Raw genomic sequence first — 23,839 nt, 5'->3', positions numbered from 1 at the left:
AAGACTTAGTAACTTAAAACAATAAACATGTACTGTCTAACATCATTTTTATGGGCCAGCTCTTTCAAGGTGGTTTTAATTTAGAGTTTCTCTTGATGTTGCTGTAAATCATCGACTCAGGCAACAGTCCTAGGTCTTGAGCTTCTGCTCTCAAAAAGACTTACGAGGCTGTTGAGTTTCTGCCAACAGGACTCACTCACAGGACACTCAGTTCCTTGTGTGAGCTTCTCTTTTGAATACTTATGTGTCCTTATCCTATGTCATCTGGATTTGCCCAGAGTGAGTGATATAAGGCTTAGAGTACAAGGAGAACGACTCATGTGTTTTATAACCTCATTTCTAGAGTCACACATCACATCTGCTTTAGTTTTTCATGAGGATTCACTAATACCAGCTATGCTCAAGGGAAGGGCAGTTCTTTTCTACTTCTAGAAAAAGGTCTGGCAGTGTTGGTAAAACATAGATATAGAAAACTTGGATTTCAGGTCCTTGGGTTCAAATGAATCATCTAATAATTGCCCTTTTTAATTGAGGCATCACAAATACCTTCTGTTTTGTCACATTGTAATAGTTTAAGGTTCTTCTCTTCAGTTTGTTTGGTGTATAGCATGCTAGGTAAATCTGGGAGCCCCATGTGGTTACACTTCATAAGGTTTAAATCTATGAAATGCTCACAGAAATTTTTAATTAAGTAATTGCTCTGATATTTTAGTGAGTTATCATTCATTGTCTGTGTAGCATTTCTGAGTTGCTGGAAAATACTAGTAAGTGGTCATAGCACAAATATTTCTTTGTTTTCTGAATGTGCAATTTCTATATAACTGAAGACACTTTTTTTCTTAAGCATTTACACCTATAATCATCAGTAATTTCCTGGATAGTGGCAAGGTTTCCATCTATTACTTTTTAATTGATATGTACCTATAGATGAAATAATATTCAGCTTCATCAGGAAGCAGATCATCACTGTTAATTTCATTTCCAAATAGAAAAGGTAGAAATATTCTGAAAGAAGGGAGAAGCTTAGCAGGGTTAGACCAGATCAAATTAGGGAACTATGTGAAATGAATAGAGGTTATCCCCCCTCATTTGTGGTGATATCCTATATATTCAAATCCTTAAATTCTAGGTATATTTTGATATATTTAGCTAATATATTGACAATAGAATAGTTACTATATTTATCTTCATATTTCAGGATTAGTCAAACTATGGTGTCAAGATGAATAACTGGAGGTTGCCCAGCTACATAAAATTATAATGTTTTAATAATCAAATTAAGTAACACCAAACTCCATTTTTGAGGTCTATATAAAACTAATTTTACAAAAGTGCATTTCTCTACATTTCAATATAATTCTCACAACTTTGTGATTTAGGCTAATGTATCTAAATCTGTATGTTTTTAGAGATTAAAAACTAAAAGTTAATTTTAGCACTTAGTGAGTGGCTAAACTATCACCTTTTCTTTCTCTACTTCACATAATTATGGTTAAGACTAGTGTCCATGTTATGCTTGTACTTCAGAATCAAATACAACATCTACACAAAAATAATGATAAATATATGTTGAATAGAACAAAAAAATGTAATCATTTGTTTTTAAAGATAATTTAACTTACTCCAATATTCACTTTCTTTCAGATACTTTTTAACCTAATTACAATCAAAGAGTATAATAACATAATTATGTCTACAGAAAATAAATTTTCAAAACTTTCTTAAAGACAACTTGTAACTTTCAAATACTCATGAGTGTTCATTAACAAAAAAACCCAAAATACTTCATTTTAAACCTGGGAAGTGCTGAACTGTAGAATATCAAATTAAAAGACCTAATATTACCTATGTGAATAAAAATTTTAATATGTATTCAAATAGGATTTTATAAATATTAAATCTGTGTCTAAAATTATTTCTACACCTATCTTGATATTCAGAGTTATATATTTAAAATTAGTTTCCTAATTTATTGTAAACACATATTGCTACTCAGATTCTATGTGCAATTTCTAATTTTCATACTGCTAACCTACTGTGAACTTTACTTTAGAGCCAGTCACTTACCAAGTAAAGGAATGGGCATCCTACATGAAAATAGTTTTTTTTTTTTTTAATTCACTCATATCATTTTTAAAGCTCAAACTATCTTTTTAATTTAAAATTCACTTAAACATTAGTTTCTAATATCAATACAATGCAGGTTATTTTTTCTACAGAAAGCCATGACTGCCTATCTTCCTAATTGTCTCACTTAACATTTTTTTTCTTCCTAAAAAATGAACAAAATAAATATGAGCATCATGTCAGTAAAATATCTGTTCATGCCTAAATATGGAAATAATTGTTTGTGGTGGAATAATTTCAATCATTGGTCAATCAGTTGGCCATGTGGCCTTGTCTCTTGAATTATCTATGTGAATCAACTTATTCTTAAAAGTAGAGTGAAGTCTGATTTTACTTTATTGCTACAAATGCACACAGCCCTTATATTTTAGAATACTGCAGTAGACCACATAAAATAATCATAAAATAATACAAGTCACAGTAAGCCTGAATCAATAACAGCAAAGTTAGTATTGCTAGCAGCACTACGTCCTTGATCTGGAAAATCTTAAAAGTCGGTTTGCTAAAGTGGACAAAGAGAAAAGAAAAACTCATAGAGATGTGCAATTTGAATGTGCTTTTGGTGTTAATGGAGCAGTAACTTCTCTAAGCTTTTAACAGGTCATCATTAATCATCCTCCAATCAATATGAAGTATCCTAGCTAGAGAACCATTCCACTTACCCATGATGGTTAGGGCTGTAGCTTTTGTTAATTCTTCTTTCATTGACTCTATTACTTCTAAATTACCGCCATCCAGGTTGCATCTATTTATAGTTCCATTTCCTGAACTGATCCAATAAAGCTTGTTTTCCACATAGTCTATCGATAGACCTGTAATTAAATTATACAACTTAAACATAAAGATAGTCACTTAAAATGTAATATTTACCTAGCATGGTTTTGAGGACGGGAATCAACTGCAAGTTCAGATTTTTGTCTTAAAACATGTCTGTATAATTGGTAAATATATATCTATTACTTTATCTGTGAAACAATAAACTTTTATAGGCACTTAACTGTTATTTCGATTGATTATCACAACAATCTCTCACATTGAGAGGAATGACTTCCATTTTACAAATAAAGAAAATTATAACCAGTATAGTTTTAACAATCTATATGAGTTCATAGTTAATGAGGAGCCATTACAGAAATCTTAAAAAAAATTTTGTTTCTAAATTAATTTAGTATATTAACTTCATACATGACATTTATAATTCCGTCTCAGCTTTTCAGTAAAATTTACTTTAGACAGTTATAGATTAGAAAAGAGTTGTTAGATTCAGTTCTTTTCAAGTAAATCCAAAGTTAGAATAATTTCAACATTCAGTAATTGTACTGAAGCACAGGATTGAGTTGGTTTCATTTAAGAAGTGGGATGGGGAGAGAAAATAATCAGCCACACATTGAACTGATATAGGGGTTTGAGACTCTCTGGTGTTGTACTCACATATTCAAAGGTCTTAGGTATTTTGATGGCAAGGGTGCTTAATGCATGTCTACTTAATTTATTGGCATATTCAGCATGTTCATGATCCTCATTATTCAAAGGTGGCCTATGGTCAACATTTTGTGGAAAAACACAGGTAGAAACATGCACAGGCAAACAATACAATAAATTGCTTTGTGATCTCTCTCTCTGAGGATAAAATGAACAAATCACAAAAACAAACAAAAAATCCCTTTACTTAGAAAAATAATAATAAGATAAGGTGTAAAAGAGGGTAAATGAAGAAGGGAATGAATAGATGGAGAGAATATTAAGCATAAACAAAACATTTGCAGTTGTAGGTGATCCCAGACCAGGAAATGCAATTAATATATTAGAATATTAGAATAGTTTTAATCAAGTAGTACTAACTCAACAAGTCTGAACAATAAACTAACTACTTACTAACTTAATGGTATGTGTTGCTAATCTGGAAAGTTCACAGAAGTATCACAAAATATTAAATTATACAGCACAGGGATCAAGTTTTTACATATCCTTTATGGGTGATTGTCATCAATTGTGGGGAAATAATCAAATAAAGCTGCATGATATGCTACCATATCTTATGGTATATTTTCAGGATTCAATCCATTTTTCACTAGACTAAGTTTGGTGTTTCTTCAGGTACTTCCTCAGCCAACTTCACACAAATTTTCTAGAATAAATAAATCCTGATTTAGACCAGTTAATTTCAGAAGTGGTCAATTTTATATTAATTTACTAGCTAAAGCACCAAATTCTATCTTTCATCAGCCAGGAAGGATGTCTTTATTTCTGTTGCTGAATTAAGAAATACATTTGTGAAGGACTCTTTTTAAGAAAAGTTACTAATCTTAGTAAATATTTTAAACTTGTCTCTCAACCAAAACCAACAATCACAGAACCCAATGTACATTTTAGATTACTGGGGTTTTGTCCCTCTCTGAATTTCTTATGGAGCTGAGATATGGCACTGTGCCCTTGGTTTAAGTGAAGAATGCTATACGAAACAGCCAGAGGAAACACACTCTTTACTTCTCGGGACAAAGTGTCTGAAAATATGACATCACACAGTGACCTCTCTATACAAAGACCCATGTGGCACTTTTTTTTTCCCCCCAGGGATCAGTGCCAGAAATAGCTTTATGTGGAAAATATAAAAAGTATAACTGATCATATTTATCATTTTGATTTGAAGAGTTAGATGTGTGACTTCAAGAGCCTTATCACTTATGTTCCTTCACCTTTAATTTTTCAAATCAATATTATTGTCTGGCTTTTCTTGGGAAATGTATTTACTTAAATTTGCTCTATCCCTTTGTGAAAAGTGAGAGTGTATTAATAATCAATTCACCTAACTCCAAATTAACCCACAATTTCACAACTTTCTTTCTGCCTAACGGTCTGCAGATTCTAGTCCTGTGTTAGGTTCAATAAAGCCATGCAGGGGAGTTACTGAGGTTGGTTTACAGTTACTGGAATCTACTACTCAGCATCTTTGTTTCTGGACTGTGATTCTGTAGAGGGAAGTAGCTTTAGTGACCTTTTCACCTTCACTGCCTAGCATGATGCCTAATCAGAGTAGAAAATTTATAAATTTGAATAAATGAATGAATGGGTAATTTAATTCTAGTATGACTATGTTGAGTTGTGTTCAGGGAGTGCCGCATTGTAAAATCAAATTATCCTTATCAAAGAAAAATTTAACATACCACTTAAAACCAGCTACTCTGCCAATAAAGAGAAAGGGCTGTGACACAAAAGGTCTACTTGTTATGAATAAGAGTTTTATATCAACATTAAGATTGAATAGTTTGGGATTATAGTTTTCAGATTCACAGGAAAAAATTAAATTTCTTACAGTAACCAATATAAACATTTGATATATCACTTTTCCTTCTCTCTGTATTTTCAGTCATTAAATATATTAACTTTACCTCTGAATGTTAAATATGTTTATTTATAATAGATATATATTAACAACCCTATATTAAAGAAATTGGTAAAATGTGTTAAATTTATAGTAATGAAAATTTAGAAGTACATTTTTATGTTTTATTAAATGTTTTTAACATAACACATTTTTTTATTTTACTATTCTCAAAGACAAACAAGAGTGCAATTCATTTTTACACTCAATATTTATATGGTATGCAATACTGGAATGATTTCTGAATTAGATCTCTATTGTGCTGTTGCAAAAGATGAACCACTGCACAGTACACTAACAGTTTTGGTGAAAGTGAAACTTCTCATTAACTTTAGAATGCTAAGTCATCATGAAAAATATCAAATAAAGTATATAAAACTTTTCTGAAACTTATACAAAGCAATATAATTATTTCTGTATTAGAAGATCCTCAGAGAGGGTGACTGTTATTAAAAAAAATCAAAACGACTAGAGGACCTATCTGAAGAATATACAGATAGCGATGTAGAATCGTTTCTGCAAAGACTATGTTTATTCTTAAATGCATGTGAATTTGTTTATTGAAAGGGGAACCCTGTTGGATTTAATAATAAAGTAGGTATGTCAAGGGAAGAAATGACATAATTTAAATTAAACAACATTTAAAGAAAAAAAAGCTACCCTTTCAGTTATCTTTCCTATTACAGTAAAAATGTAGAATAATCCATTTGTTTCAGTTCTAATAGTCTTAATTTATGCCAAATATGTCCCCTATCATTCAATGCCCTTTCCTTTGTTTAGGTGTCATTTGTTTCCCAGTATGTGGAGGAAAGACCAATGTCTTTATTTAGCCATCATTATGCCAAAGACCTCCGTAAAGTCCTCTCAATGATGACTTTTTAATTACCTAAATAATAAATACATAAATAAATAATTTAACAGCTTTCTTCATTTTGTGCATTTTTTTTTCATCTCAGTTGTAATCCCCATGAACTTCCTACCACCAATTCACCCATGTGCTATTACCATAGTCCCATATGCTCTTCGTGCCCCAGTTTGAGCCTATCCCCCTTCCCACCCCTGTAGAATATCTCTGGTTTATAGTTGTTCATTGTTTTTTCATTTTTACTTTATTACAATTGCTTTTATTCCCCCCATCCCTTACACTCCTGCCATGATTGAAACCATCCAGTATTGTTCTTTCTTTCCTTTTTTTTTTCTGTCTTATTTCACTAAGCATGATCACTTTCAGCTCCATCCATGTTGCTGTAAAAGGCATGAGTTTATCTTAATCTTCTATTATGATGGGAAGTGACTCATAATGAAATTTTACAGGCAGGGAAACAAGAAAGATGTAGATGGGAAAGGAAAGATAATAATATATATTATATACACAAATGATTGACCTCAAGACCTCTAAATGTGATTAATAAGGCACATAGAAATCTAACTATTCTCTGTAGTGTACTTTTAGGAAACAGAATAAACCTCTGCTTCTGAGATTGTAAAATTTGTAGAAATTAATCACTGAAAATACACACAAAATGGAGAAATACTACAAAATAATATCTATAGGATGATTACAATTTTCTGGGTACTTGAAAATGGAGACCCTTTTAGATTTCACCAGAAGAAACAAGATTATTCCTGAAACACAATGTTATTCAAATATTGAACTTTTAACTCCAAAGGAACATAGTTTTCCTATGGGTAATTAAAATGGATTTACCTTTTTTCTTTTTTCTTTTTACCATTAGGCCGACTCAAGAATTATCTTACCCCTCTTGTGAAAATTTGGATTTTGTTAGTAAATATACACATGCACTAAGAAGAGCTCTCTACTCCTCTTGCTCTATTCTGTTTTTTTCTCTGAAATGAATGCAAGTAAAAGTTGCACCCCTTCCATTTTGTCTACCTGGCTATACCTCACTTCAACTTTGTGAGGTAGTAATAAGAGAAATAATTGCCATATATAATAATGTCTGTGCCACAGAAAATACCAGACAAATAAATACTAAATATTTGTCAATAGTATAGGTTTTCCTATACTTTTAAGCTAAATTTCTATTCTAAAATATGCAACCATCAATTTGGTAATCCCTACATTGATAACTTTGATAATTTTATAATAAAAAGTACTCAGATTGTGGTACTTCCTTCATAATTACAGTAGTCTCTTAATTATTCAGGCATATCAGAATCAGAAAGTCTTGTTTTGTGAAAGGCAGTAAAAGGTACCACTCAGCCTCAGAGAAAATAAATGCAAATCCACATATCTAACAAAAGATTGATACCAACAAAGGAACAATCCATTAGAAACACTAGTAGTAAACTTAAAGTAGTATATTCAGACTGATGCATATTAGTGTTCACCTTATATTTAGATAATATCAACTAAACAGGAAACTATTTTTAAAAGTAATAAATCCAATAAAAGCCAAAAAAGTCCAATCAGAAATTTTATAAAATAATAAACACTTGAAAGAAGAAGTACAGATGAACTGAGGCCACACACACACACACACACACACACAAAATGTTTAACATCATAAGATGATATAGACTAAAATGACAAAGATATATCATTATACATCTATTAACTTTTTAAAACGTTAACACTGACTGCTGGCAAGGATAAAGAAAAATTAAATCACTGACATACCAGTGGCAGGGATATACAGTGGGATAGCCACTTTGGCAAAATGTCTGGAAATTTATTTTAAAACTAAATACATTCTCACTGTAGGAGCTGGCACTTGTACTCCTGGGAATTTAGTATTTAGGTGTTAAAATTTAAGTTCACACATAAAAGATTTGTACATGAGTGTTGGCAGCAGTTTTATTTGTAGAATTCAAAAACTAGAATCAGCAAATCTTGGATACAAAATTTCAGTAAACTATGGTACAGACATGCTAGGGCCAGTTATTCAGCAGTAAGAAAAAAACAAAAAAGGTCTTGATATATACAACTATGACTCTCCAAACATATATGTTAAATGAAAAGTCATTTCATAGTATATGTGCCATGTGATTTCATCTATTTAACATTTTTAAATGGAAGGCAGCTGCTCATTTAGTAAAGGGAGGAGAGCTAGTAAGGTGGAAATAGGCAGGGTTCTAAGAAGTCAGCATGAATGTTTAGATTGTGGAGTTGCATACAGGAACCCATACACATAACAGCATGAAATAGACCTAAATACACAAATGCACAGAAATAACTACAAGTAAATAAAGAAAATCCAGTCAGATTGGTGGATTGTGTTAAAGTCACTAATCTAGGCTGTAACATTAGAATACAATTTTATACAATGTTCCAAACAGTGCACTTGGACATGTATACATAGGATTTTTTTAATGTGCTTATAAATCTAAAAGCTTCAGTAATTTTTAATTGAAAAGAAAAGCACATTATTCCAATAATCACTTCAGTAAGTAAGAAATCTTAATATGCCATGCCAAAATATGCCACTTTATTTCAAGAATTATTTTGACCCAGAACCAACTGAGAACAAGCAGATGGCCCCTGCCTGCCCCCCACACACACAAAGAAAGGAAATGAAAATATAAACAACCTCTCTGTTTCTCCCACTATTTCAGTAAAAGCAGGCATAAATTCTTAATCATAAGTCTAGATTCATATCTGTCCAGAAACAAACTGAGAAGAACCTAAATAGTAAACCTTACTAAAATAATCTTATCTTCCATTAGAGTCCCCATTATATTCACATAACCAGCTTGAGTCTCAGAAGTATAAAATGCTTTTGCTTCACCTTGTTCTCTTCTCTACAATTACTGTTCTTTGTTAAGATGTTATGTGAGCCAAAAATTCTAACCCATCAATGAGTTTCTCCCTTGTGTATGCATGCTACCTTATTAATTAAATAATGTATTTTCTTTTGTTATGTCACATGTTTGTATGATTTCCAGGGTCCTCGCTGGAGAACCTAGTAGCATAAAGGGAAAATATTTATTTACTTAACTTCTCTTCAAGTATTTACATTCTCCTATTTTTAACTTGATCTAAATTCTTCCCTGAAATCATCCTCCTTGGTTTACTCTGCATTAAGAAGTCATTAACAAAACAGAGTTGTAGAGCTAAGTTAATTAACTTAGTTCCTTATCGTTCATCACATCAAGCTAAGATTTCAGGATCTTCTCCACTGTCGCACATAAGTCATTTTACCTGGGACAGTTTACACTATATTTAAAACTCTTGGTGATTGGCAAAAATAATGTGCTTTGTGAAAATAACACGTAAAAAAATGGATGAAAAGACAGAAGCAATGATAGGTTCTTTCCTGAGAGATGTTTAGTTCTGAAAGATCATTTAAAGTCTTAATGCCTATAATTTTATAATCAGCCAAATCTATATTGGATAGCCTCATTGGTAGGATAGAACAAAATATTACTAAAGCACTGGATTGTACATTTGAATATTTGAATTATAGCTTCTATGAATAGTATGCTGAACATTTTATTATGTTAATTTTTCTCTACCATAAAAAATGAAAAGTTCATTATAAATATCACACTTCTGTGTCTATTATGCCATTTTTAGTAAAACTAAGGAAAGTCCTTTCTGTCAAGTCCTTAAAAACAACAGTGTATTTATTCTTTAAGATCCACCTGAAATTTTAAAATATGGTAAATTTGGTCATGACTCTGTCCTCTTTTTTTTCCCCAAATATAATTTGTTGTTTCCTCTGTTTTTTTTTTTTTTTTTTTTTTTTTAAGATTTATTTATTTACTCATACAGAACTGGGGTACAGGCCAGAGATGCGGAGGGTGAGGAGGGTGAGAGGATTCACCAGAGACAGAGTGGGGAGCAGAACAGGCAGATCAATGAAGTACACTGCTGAGGGGCGGTCAGGAGAGGTCTGCCACACCATATGGTCACCTCCGGGGCAGGCTGGGATAGAACTCATGCGGAAGTGGCTTTAGTTTCTTAGGGCTGTGCTTTAACCCGCGATGCCACCAGGGAGGGCCAGTTTCCTCTGTTTTTACTACTAGTTTTACCTTTCTGGTTTAAGGAAGATAGTTCTTATGAATATTATTTTTGTGTCTCTTCATTCTACTAAACATATGTATCTTTCCCCAGAGTGGATTTTATTTTCTCACTGGAGTTTTGATAATGGGCCTAGGTTTTATTTTCAGGGCTTGGTACCTAAAATGTACTTCACAACTTCTTTTAAATAGCATTTGCTTATACTAAATAACATCCAAAAGAATGACTACATGAACACTAATAAGAAAAAGGTCAGTACATTTAAATTAGGTGTGTGCATATGCATGTGCAATTTTAATATTTAAAGTTTAATAAAGTTTGTCAATTCCTCTGACCTTTTACGTAACCTATTTGCAATATTTCTTTTGGAGTATATAGTCTTATATATGGACTGTGTTTCATAAATTCATAAAGGGATATACCGAGTGATAAATATTTATAAATATCACTGCATTATATATATGAACATGTTGTAGATCTTTCCAGGACACCTCTCCTCAATCTAGCAAGTAGGAGAACAAAAACCATGTGCTAGAAAAATTCGTAACAGGTCCCAGTAGTCTCTATAGGAATTTGGTATCTAAGAGGAGCCAGGTTTTTAAATCCCACTAATGACCAAGGACTCATATAAGCATTTTAACTATTGGTTAGCTAGCATTTGCATCTCCAGCATGTCTTTTTCAAAAATTGAATGATAGCATCAGTATATAAATATGCATATGTATATGTTATATATATGTGTGTGTGTGTGTTTTATGTTATATATAAATATATGCTATATATAATACATATATATGTTATATATAATATATATGTATATATGGCTATTTATTTTTTAATTATGCATACAAGAACTGGGGTACAGGTCAGAGTGTATGGGGTGAGAGGATTCACCAGAGTGGGGAGCAGAACAGACAGGTGCGCTAAAATATACTGCTGAGGGGAGCAGCTGTAAATATAGGAGAGGTCTGTTGCACCATGTGGGTTAGCTTCCCAAAACAGTAAATTGTGATAGCTTGATAATCTGAGACTTTAGCACCTGTACCACCAGGGAGGTTCATATCAACATATCTTTACATTTTTAATATAGATGATTCACTGTTGTTTCCAATAAAAATTGAAACTCAAACTTGTGCTCTTTGAAACAATTCTGATAGAGTGAAATCTGTCAGAATGCTTCCTGGGTTTGGATGCTCACACTTGATTCTTTAATAAACTAAATTTTGTTTGCTCCAATTTATTTAATTTCACATATCAATCAAGAAACATATCTAGTGACTCTTTAATTTTTTTTAATGAGGTGAATTGAACCCATTAGATGTGGTACAGTGATAGGAATGTTATTCATGAAAATATTTCAAAATCCACATTATTGAATTAGAATGATTAAATATTACAAAAAATATTTTGTAGTTTTCCAGAAGGTGCTAAACAAATGTCTTTTGGGAGAGATTACAGTGAAAATGAAGGGAAAATACATAAAACACTAGATTCTTCAGAATAAACCATGAAGGGTAATGCTGATTGACAAGCTAGGTTGCTTTATATACAGCTTAAGGGATAAAATTTATAATATGTAAACATTTTAAACATGAAAATTGCTTTAAGTAGTAAATTAAAATCCTTATGAAAACTGCTCTAAGCACTTGATGTATTCAAGACTGAGCAATAAATCTTAACTGAGAATATTTAGTTCAACAATGGATAAGAGGAATGTTGATTTGTATTTAATAGAAACAAAGTTATTCAGTCCAAACTGCCTGAAGCTGCAATTAGTTATTCTTCAGTAACATACACTCATAAAATGCCAAGTTGAGTGTTTTTGACAATATGATGCACTTCTTTTTTTGACTATGTCACATGGTTTTAGCAACAAACAGGCAAGAGAGATCTAGTGAATTTTAATAAAAAATAATTCCACACATAGAAAGCCCTAGTATATCAGTGACATTGCTGGTTAAAACTAGCATCTAACGATTCAGAAATAATTAATTGTGAAGCACAATTGGCACAGAGGTGAAATTGGTTCTTGCATACTCCTGGCTGCTTAGAAAAGCTGACTGCTGTGTCCTAATTGGGCCCACATTTCTCAGGAGTTTCAAGCACTGGATTTTTCTTCCCTGTTTCCATGCTTGAAAGAATACCAGTTTTATTCCCTGATCTTTGCTCGAGGTCAGGTAATTACTATATGATATCGGTCTCTCTGGGCACAGCATAATGGTTAAGATTTAATGTAGTTTTGGAAACAGATACATTTGGATTTGAATACCAGCTCTACCATTTATCATTGGCAACTTACTTCTTTAAACAAACTTTAGTTTCTGAATCTATAAACAAAGGATAAGAAAGCCTTCCAGAAATCATTATTGTTAGGTGATTAATGTAAAGAGTTTTGTGAGAGCTTGACATACTCTAAGTGCTTTAAAAGTAGTCACTATAATTATGTTATTTTTGTTGCCAAAGTGATTAGAGCTCCTCTGTATCAGTTATGCAGGCTTAGTGCATGCAAATACAGAGACCTCATTGTGAAGTTACAGGCACGATCCACTCCCTCACATTTTGTACATACTCCACTCACACCTCCACACTCAAACCTCCACACCAAAGAGATCTCAGGTATGGAGACTCCCAACATGCATGGGAGTTACTAGGAACTAGGAGTGGGGTTAAGTATCCATACTTGTCTTATAATTGAAGACATTCATGCTCTTGCTATTTTGGTTTTTATCAGTTTTGACTCAAATGACTGGCACTGCTGGAAGGGGAGACACATGATAGGAAACATGGAGGAGAAACATGTAGAGACACTTAGAAGAGATACTTGAAGTAAATGTAAGGTTGAAAACATATGAGACAGCTGCAGCTGGTCCTTGGCAGAGGCAATGACAGCTGTTATATTTGTTTCTTCTTGGATTATGTGATATATTTTGAATTTTGACTGTTTACTTTTATCTCAGTACTTTGGGTGGTACTTAATCACTTTCTTGTGGTTGCCTTCCAGGAATTACCTCAGACTTGTGGTAAACTTTCAGTCCTGCTGTCCCTACTTTGGGCTAATTTGGAAAGTAGGGGTAGAATCATGCCCTTTATGAGATGAGGACTTTGGGGCATTTTATTGGAAAACTGTTACTTTAACTCCTTCATTCTCTCTCTCCATTAATTCTATTAGAAAATATTGTACACTAAAAGTCTTCTCCCTTTTGCTTTTGTGCTTCTGGATGTTTGGAATCCTGCTAGAGTAGTGTGTACCCCCCTGAACAGCTTGGGGTCATAATGTACCCATTCATCGTGTGTTCACAGAATACTGGTAGCATTGTTAAGGATTGACACTTTTCAGTTTCACAAGGCAGAATGTTGCGTTTTCTCCTCACATTTTAGGGGAAAAAAATACTAATTTGACAGTGAATATGCATGAGGATAATCATGAGGATAAAATCAACTGGTATTTTTTTTTTTTCCCCTGTCTACTCACCTAACTTTTCTTCAAGGAAATTACTGAGGGAATGTAATGGGCAGTCTTTTGGTTTTTTGTTTTTAAAGCCAGAGAAAATCTAGACAAGCTACTCATAAAATAATAATCATCCTAACTGCCTACAGTGCAATATCTCAGTGCAACTCAATGAGAAAAAAGCATATATATATGCTTTTATATGCATATATATATATAAACACACATCCATATACATACACACTTCTATAATGTGGAGTTAGTAGAACAGAAATACTGCATATGGGACTTTAATTTTAAAAATATTCCCCACAAGGGCCCTCCCTGGTGGCGCAGCGGGTTAAAGCGCAGCACTGAGAATCTAAAGCCACTTTCGCATGAGTTCGATCCCCACCTGCCCCGGAGGTGACCACATGGCGCGCCAGACCTCTCCTGACCCGCCCACTGCTCCCCTCAGCAGTGCACTTCATCAGTTGGCCTGTTCTGCTCCCCACTCTGTCTCTGGTGAATCCTCTCACCACCCCTGTACCTCTGGCCTGTACCCCATTTCTGTATGAATAAATAAAATCTTAAAAAAAAATATATTCCCCACAAATTGATATTATCTTTAATTTATAGATAATGAAATTGAAATTTGAATCGGTAAAATATATCTTTGAAGGTAGTAAAAATCAAAGTGGAAACTCAAATCCAGAATTGTTTGACTACCCAAATAACTTTGTATGAACCATGCTTTCACCTAAACACAGCACAGGGAATGTTTTATATGAATATGAAATGTGTTATAAGCTATTCCTACTTCCAGCCTGTTTTAATCAAATTGCTCTTATACTTCACACCTTGAACAACTAAACTAATTCAATATGGAGTAGTACTGAAGGAGGTGAATGTTATGAAAGGAAACATTAGTCACCTAACAATATAGAAATCATAAAAATACTGCTCACTAGAGAGACGCAAGGAAGACTTTCTGCTCACTTTCTTTCTTTATGTACATAAATACAGATATCTAGGGCAGCGGAGGGATGGAATAGAGCAGGCTGGGGAGTTGTCAAGGAACTTCACAATTTGGTGCATAGAAAAGGTGAAATAGGGCCATCCCGGATGGCTCAGTGGGTTAAAGCACAGCACTAAGAATTTAAAGCCACTTCAACACGAGTTTGATCCCCACCCCAGAGGTGGCCCAGAAGGCACAGCAAACCTCTTCTGACTCACCTGCTGCTCCCCTCAGCAGTGTACTTTGTCGATCTGCCTATTCTGTTCCCTACTCTAGCTCTGGTGAATCCTCTCACCACCCCTGTACCTCTGGCCTATACCCCAGTTCTGTATGCATAAATAAAATCTTTTTTTTTTTTAAAGGTGAAATAAGTTGTCCTGTTCACAAATGGAGAACATGGTCTCTAGAGTTGCTGACACAGTCAACCCATGGCTAGTTAGCTACAGGAGAAAAGTTACAGGAGGAAATTATAACAACTGTTTAAAAACTCTTCAAAAGCACTGTGAGAACAGGATGAGGGTCTAGTGGTCTTACTTGGCCTTTTGGCATGATAAAAGCATAGGGGAGGATACTTCAAAATTGTTTGTCTATGAACATAACAGCAAGTAGTGTAAAATTAAATCCCCACATTTACATAAAGATTGCTTATCTCAGTGGCCCACTTGGTAACATATACATCTGCTAGATTTCTATGGGTTCTGTTCTGTGCTTAGTCTTTGTGGTACTTATTATATTCTTAATACTGAGACAAGCAAATCATTTAAATGCCAGTCTACTGGATCCAATTATTTACTCTTATTACTCTACTCCTAAATGTTGATTATTAAGGGACAGATGTTTTCCTCATAAGTTTTCTTCATGATTCTTATGAGAAATTTGTAAAATAGGTATTTGGCTTTGATAGTACAGATGATTAAAATAAGCATCAGCAAGCAGACAGTAACTTAACCTGCTCAAGGTTACTGAGATAGATTTAGTTAATGGAATCTAAAATGACCGAGGATCCTGTGTTCTTTAAATAAAAGAACAATGCTAAATTTTGTCATTAGTCCTAACATGTAATCTGATCACAATCAAAATCTGCTTATTGAATAAACTAATATCTAACTCAGAGCTCATACTCAATAATACTGATCTAAAATAAATTTTGTCAGGATGTCCTGCATTATTCCTAGTGATACAGTATGTATTTATTAGTAAAAATTTAATATTTTTATAACAATAAGTGAAGGCCATCAAATATCTGTTATACAATACTGACTCCACCTGTATACATTTTAAAATAGCATTTGGTACATATCTATAGAACTAAATATAAAGTATAATATAACAGAAATTCCCTTCTCATAAACTTTGAAAATATAAGCTAGCTGCTAGTTTCATTTTTCCCCTTTATTTTGAGTAGGGAAATTAATATGTGGTATGAAAGAAGATAAGGTTTTCTCCATTACAGAAACAAGTACATAAATTAACACTTTGGTATAACCTGTGGCAATCAAATTATATTGTAAGCCCCTAGTTTGTTCATGCCATTTCCATCATACTCACTTTTGCATCTTAAATATTCTGAACATTTGCAGATAAGCACAATTGAATTGGTTTAGTCCAGTCTTTTTTTTTTTTTTCTTTCTAGTGGGTCTTAATCTTTTAAAGCACATTTTTAAAAAATCATCTTCCACATAGGTGTGTTAGCAATTTCAATCTGTCTTTAATTTCTAACACCACCTTGAATTTCAGCAATGTATCAAATCTTAGAATAAACAGTCCCAAGGAAAGAAATGTTAATAACAGTATTTTGTATCAATGTAGACCACATAAAAAATAAAGTTTATAACAGAATCATTACTTTTAAACATGAGGTACATCAAGTAAGTACTCATCCTCATTTCTAAAACAAAGAAAAAATGCTGTAAGTCATCATGCCATATTGATTTCCCCTTCTATAGTATTTAAAAATATACTGTTTTCAATTTAAAGAAAAACTACAATTTTATTTTGTATAATCTATCATTTGCTCAATTAACTTAATATCAAAATTCAATTTCAATGTTGGAATTATTGAAAGCCTTTATAAGAAAACACCTAAAAGCCAATAATTGTTATTGCTCAAAGAAATAAAATATGAGGAAAGAGTGATTACAATTAAAATAATATATGGTTATTTACAAGCAAATATACATATATTATCTCCTATATGATGTGCTTAAAATTATTAAGTATATTTTATAGGAATGAGTGCTCTCTTTTCAGCACCATTGTATTTTATCTGAGGATTTGCTGTGGCTGAGAAATGTAGACAAGCTAAACACAGAATAATGTGTTTATGCAGAATAAATGAAAACACTTAAAACAAAATACTAAAAACTTAAACTCAAATCATTATAACTGTAAATAATGGCTACATACTTATTACCAGGGAAACCTCAATAAATTATACTGTCACAGTAGCAACAGATCAGATATTCACAAGTAAAAATAAGATAGTTATCAATTACATCAAGTTTGAAGCCACTAGAGTACTTCATCTACCATAAAAATTATCTTATTGAAAGGTTTGTTTTCTTATCAAAATATATTTTCTTTTAAGATTTATTTATTGATGCATACAGAACTGGGGTATAGGCCAGAGGTTTGGGGGTGGTGAGAGGCTTCATCCGAGACAGAGTGGGTAGCAGAAGAGGCAGATTGACGAAGTACACTGCTGAGGGGAGCAGCAGGTGGGTCAGAAGAGGTCTGCTGCACCATGTGGGTCACCTCCCGGGCAGGTGGGGATTGAACACATGCTGAACTGGCTTTAGCTGCTCAGTGCTGTGCCTTAACCCTCTGCACCAACAGAGGGGACAAAGAAATTTCATTTTGCCCCATGTGGACACAATAGATTTGGTAAGATAGACAATTTTATTATCTTATTAATTTAGATTATTAATTTATATTACTCATCTTTAATATTTTCTTTCAGTAACTACAGTAAAGGTACCTAGCATAAGTTTCTCATTATCTATTAAAAATCTGCCAACTTACCGACTGGCTCCTTCTGATTCTGAAAGAGAATCTTGCTATTACTGCCATCCATGTTCGCCATGTTAATTGTGTTTCCATCTGTCCAGTAGAGCTTCCTTAATTCAAGAGAGATGTAGATTGAAATGTTAACTGTAGATATACTTGGTGACAAGAAACACTGAAGATCAAAGTCATATCAAGTTAAATTATTAGCTCAGGATTATTTTTTCTGAGGTGGTACCAAATTTTTGATGCACTTGCTAGTAGTAACCTATATATTTTTTGTAGAAAGAAAACATCACACTTCTTCCCTTTTTTCTGTCATAGAAGGATAACTATCTCATTTCCCTTTTACTCCTTACTCTTACATTAAAAACTGAATACTTTTATTTACAGTGAATTATTTCTAATAATTTATCAAGATTGAATTCTCTTGACTTGGAAAAATTAAATATTGCATAGGAAAGCAAAACTTTCAATGATTCCTGTTGAAAGTGCAGGGAGAAAGAAATTCTTTTAATCCTGTGCAAGCTCTCCATGTGAGGAAATAATAGCTAGTCAGAAACTAGGAAAACCTAAAGAACTTGACAGTAACTGTATCAAAATGCAGTAGATTATTTAGCAGTCAAACTGAAATCAAAGACTTTTCCTTGATTCTTTATTATTAACTGTCATTCATTAGAAACATAAATTAATCACATCATACAATATATAAAATTTGATTATGTCACTGTAATCTCTAACAAATTATCCTATAATTTCCAGGTTTACATTTAAATTTTTGATTATATAGCTGACAGAAGTGACATCTGAACCAGTGTTATCATACAAAATTACAGAATAGGTGAAATTTTGAAAAACTTTAAAAAATAATCATACTTTACCCCCTGACTGGGTGAGCTGTAAGACATTGTGGCTTATCGATTCCGTGGATAATTGAAGTTTTCAAAGAGCCATCAAGTCGTGCCACATTAATTTGTGTTTCATCAAGTTCTGAGCTAATCCAGTATAAATTCCGTGAGACCCAATCCACTGCTAGCCCTCTGATACTCTGAATATCTGTAAACCAGAAAAAAAGAAAATTAAAGTGAATGAAGTTTCTCATTATTTTGACTTTCCAAGTTAGTTATTTTCTGTCTCAGAGAAAATTTAATTTACACTTTAATTTGCTAGCTAAAATTGTATGAGATTGTAATCCCATCCCTTTATCAGCTCTTCTTAAATCCTGAATAATCATTAATGTCTTAATGCTGAGCCATTTGAAAACCTGAAGCAACAATTAGCACTGAAATTATACTAACAGTCAATGATTCACCAGTAAACACTTAGGAGCAGACACAGGCAGCAGTGTTATGGGCTACGGTGACCAAAATTCAAACTAGAGTAATAGCCTCTCCATTTGGTAGCACATCTTTTTAGTTAGGAGAAAATACTTGTGAGTCATCAACAAATAGGTATTTTATGTTTTAAGTGCCAGTTTGTTGCTGAAATGAAATAAAACAATTCAACTTTCCTAAAAGAATTATCAGAGTTGAACATCTTTCAAAGCAGGTAATTAATAGAAATTGACTGAGATATGAGAAAACAAACAAACAAACAAAAAATAAACAACTACAATCTTTTTAACATTCTTCCAGCATGGATTCTATATAAATTATTGAGGTCTAATTAAGTTTTGATTCATTACGACTAATATGAATATCTGGGATGCTTTTGCTTGATTATTCAATCAGTCATCTTTTAAAAAACTGAATCTAGATTTAAATACTTTAATGAAAGTCACAAGAAGTGTTACAAATGACAGAGATAAGGAAATCTCTTAAAAATTTATTAACCTATCAGGGCCCTCCCTGGTGGCACAGTGGGTTAAAGCACAGCACTAAGAAGGTAAAGTCACTTCAGATGAGTTTGATTCCAGTCCCTGAGCTGATCCACAGGGCACTGCATACCTCTCCTGACAGGCCAATCTGCCTGTTCTGCTCTCTACTCTGTCTCTGGTAAATCCTCTCACCGCCCCTGTACCTCTGGCCTGTACCCCAGTTCTATATGTATAAATAAATAAATCTTAAAAAATATATATTAATCTATCAACCAAGCTTAGCTTCCTGCCTGTGGCATTTGACCATCTTGGTTTTGACTTCACAAGATAATATTTTCTAGCACACTGACCTGTTTCTCTTACTGGGATACTGTTAAAGGAAGCTTCTGATTCAGTAATCTGGGGAAGAGGAGGCTCTCATTCTGCAAGTTCTACCTGCCTCCCAAGTGTGACTGCTTCAGCTTCAAACAAGTGGTTCTTATCCATTATGGCTCTAAAATCTCAGAGCAGCTGCTACTTATCTCCACTTGACTTGCCACACCCTCCCTTCTTACATTAACAAATGAAAGCTACAAAGGTATATTTCATGTGAAAACAAAAACCCCTGATTTGTAAAACTTTGCCAAGTAGTTAAAAACACTAAAGCACAAAATAAGACCTGTTGATTATAAAATGCAGTGACATTTGCTCCTCAAATTTCAATGGAAACTAAACTACTTTTCTGTTCAAACATTATTTTATTATTTGTAAATAGTTTATCATTACTTGCTCTTAGAGTTATTTCACATGGGTGTCAGGTTCTCCTAAACCAACCATCTCTCAGTACAAGTGATTCTTCATTAATTTACTAGTGAAAATAATGATAATAATGAACAGCTATATACCAGAGACATTTTATGGGGATGGAGTGAGGAATGGAATCAAAAACAGTGAGGGAAGGAAGAGCGCTGGATTATGGTTACCTGGTGATGGGAAACCCATGGGGATTACAATTGACATGAAAAAAAAGTACAAAATGATGTAAAAGTAAAAATAAACTATTATATTATTTAAAAAAAATTGTAACAGTTGGAATATGTTTTAGTACATAAGAAAAAAAATCACTGGTGAATTGGTGAATTTTAAATGTAAACTTCCTAACCCAGAATTTGAAATTTCATTTTAATTTCAGTTGTCCTCATACTACCATTCTAAATAAATCAATAGATAGATAAGTAAATAAATGGACTGCATAAAACTATACTTGCCATCTCTTATATTTCTTTGCCATACAATGCTATTAATCCCTCATTTCCTTAATTCTCTGCATCCATTGACTGTTGAGAATTGCTGTACTGCAATTCGGGTTCATGTTGCTTATTTTTTTCTTATTCACCAAGTGAATGTGTGTTTCAGAAACTTTCTTATAAAGAGAATTGAATTATAGTTAAAAGGCATTAGACTTTTTTGAAATACATTAGATTATTTGTTATTTATGCAGATTAAGAAATACCTTATTTCAAGGAATTTAATACAATTTTATTTTTACACTACCATATTTTTGATATTGGAAAAATAAAATAAATAACATATTTACTCTAAAATACATCTTTATCAAAGTGTTTATTCTTTCCTGATAGGGCCCAGGGAATACTCTTATATTAGAAAATATACCCAAATTAAAGCTATTATTTATTTAGTTTAGGTCAATTCTATTTTTCATGCTCTCTCAAATTTATTTTTGCCTTTTTCATTGCAAGAGGAATCAGTTTTGTCCTCTTGGAAGCAATTCGCTTAGTTGCTGCAATGCTCTCTGCAACTAGAGAGTTCTGGATCTTGACCTTTGCTTTCCCCAATGTACTGAATAGATTCCAGTCACCCAGAAAGTGATATTTAAATTCCTTAGACAAGCTTTCTATATCTGACTATAACTCCCCTCTCAACATTATTTCTCTCTATTTTTAACCAATTACCTAACTTCCCAGCTTTATTATTGTGGTTTTAGATTTAGAGAATTGTCCCAAGCTTCCCAAAATATAGGAAATTATGTGAACCACATGTCCTTATCATATCTCCACTTGCCGAAATATCATTGATAACAAGCTACTTAGTAAATATCACACACTTCAACCACAAGGACACAACTCAGACCTCATGCAAAATAGGTTATTCAGAAAAGACAGATGCTATATAATACCATTTAGATGAAGGACCTAAGTAGTTAAACTCAGACTGAAAATAGAATGGTGGTGGAAAGATTTGGGAGAAGGAAATGGGGAGTTGTTGAATGGGTATAGTGTTTCAGTTCTTTCTGCATGAAGAAAGGAGTTCTGGACAAGAGTTATGCAAAGTGAATGAACTGAACACTTAAACATGATCAACACAGGGAATTTTATGTTATGTAAATTTTCTTATAATTAAAAAAACACCTTTCAAAAGCAAATACTATGCAAAAATATTTTCAGATACTGGATGTCACTAATAGATTCTCACCAAATTAAAGGAACGTTAAAGGATATAGTTCAGAAAGAAGGAAATTGACTCCTGAGAGGTATTAGTTAAAATTGGGATGAAGATAAACCAATAAATTGATTAACATGCAGATTAATCTAACCAAATGATGACTGGTTGTAAATTATTTGTGACATTCATTTTTCTTTGTCTTATTAAATAGACCTTTTAGAAGCATCTTGGGGGTAAACAGACTGTAGCTCATAATCAGTCATGACTTCAAAATATGTGAAGATCCTAACTTGTAAAACTTTTTGAGGCCAGATATGATTACATCACTCAAAATTATTTCTCAGATACCACTTCTCTCTTGTTAAGATAAATGTTACGAAGCAAACTGCTAACATAATTTGGAAAACTTTCTCAAGGGAACTTTGTCTATATTAAATATTTCATTGGGGCCTCCCTGGAAGCACAAGAGATTGAGTCTTAGCAATTTGAAGCTATCTTCAGCCATTGCAGGAAGAGTTCGATTCCTGACCAGGGAGCTGACATACACAGAGCAGCAGTATAAATTTGTTATTACATATAAACCATGGAATTAATAACACCTCCATTAACCCTTACTTCAATTAAAGATATAAAGCAATATAAATATTTCAAGAAACCTTTTGTGAGCACACTTACTAATTTAAGCCACTCTTATGCTGAAGTTTAGTATTTATCATTGTGTGTTTTAACATATATGCATATAATCCAAATCTACATTGTTTTCCCTAGAGAATATAGGAAAACAGGATTATAGCCTTTTGATTACTCTTTCTCCATACTTTCAATGTCCTAACCATTATTCCATAAAGCTAGTTGGGGAATTTTCTAAACAATAATCTTTTCATTTCCTCTAGATCAATATTTCCAACACTTTTCTAATTTTCTAGTACTATCACTTCTCTTACAAATATCAGATTCAATTCCTTCTACATCTGCCATGCCCTTGGCCAATGTCTCATGACTCTCATTGTTCTAGTTTATTTTTTGTATAAGATTTTGGATGTTTCTATAGCTCTCTAATTTTATCCTTGCTCATAATTTCTCAATTTTCCAGCCAGTATTTGAAATTTCCATATGATTTATCTTCATAAGAATTTTAATCTGGAAAATTTTTTCAATGGTTTCACATTTCCTTGAGGGAGAAAAATTACAACACTCTTCAAGTTGGTATATGTGCCTGTGTGATGTGACCTCATATTTAGCCATGTAGTTTAGTTTCCTATATGGAACCTCTCACTACTGCACTTCTATATTTTTATCAAGTCTTGATTTTTTTCTGCTGGCTGTTATCTCAGTCAGGATTGATTTTGTTACTGTTGTCACCCAAGAACTGGTTGACAATTACCTCTTGAGAATGCATTTTGGTATCCTTTTTAAGAATTCAGTACTCCTGGCCCTCCCTGGTGGCACAGCGGGTTAAAACACAGCACTGAGAAGCTAAAGCCACTTCTGCATGAGTTTGACTCCCGCCTGCCTTGGAGGTGATCCCATGGAGCAGCAGACCTATCCTGACAAGCCTGCTGCTCCCCTCAGCATTGTACTTCGTGGATCTGCCTCTTCTGCTCCCCACTCTATCTCTGGTAAAGCCTCTCACCGCCCCA

At 33.1% G+C, this 23,839-nt stretch overlaps 1 protein-coding gene across 1 annotated transcript in view; it reads right to left on the bottom strand.

The window, feature by feature from the left end:
• Positions 1–23,839, bottom strand: part of LRP1B (low density lipoprotein receptor-related protein 1B) — a 1,583,276-nt gene that overhangs the window by 444,125 nt on the left and 1,115,312 nt on the right. Inside the window, exons 15-17 of the mRNA XM_012727834.1 lie at positions 18,823–18,997; positions 17,960–18,054; positions 2,790–2,939 (exon numbers count right to left, since the gene is read on the bottom strand). Of these exons, the coding sequence (XP_012583288.1) occupies positions 2,790–2,939; positions 17,960–18,054; positions 18,823–18,997 (420 nt within the window). The remainder of the gene's footprint in view (positions 1–2,789; positions 2,940–17,959; positions 18,055–18,822; positions 18,998–23,839) is intronic.

This window comes from Condylura cristata, unplaced genomic scaffold (assembly GCF_000260355.1).
Source record: "Condylura cristata isolate star-nosed mole 26May11 unplaced genomic scaffold, ConCri1.0 scaffold00002, whole genome shotgun sequence".
Lineage (NCBI taxonomy): Eukaryota > Metazoa > Chordata > Mammalia > Eulipotyphla > Talpidae > Condylura > Condylura cristata.
This window is presented reverse-complemented; position numbering and strand designations above follow the sequence as displayed.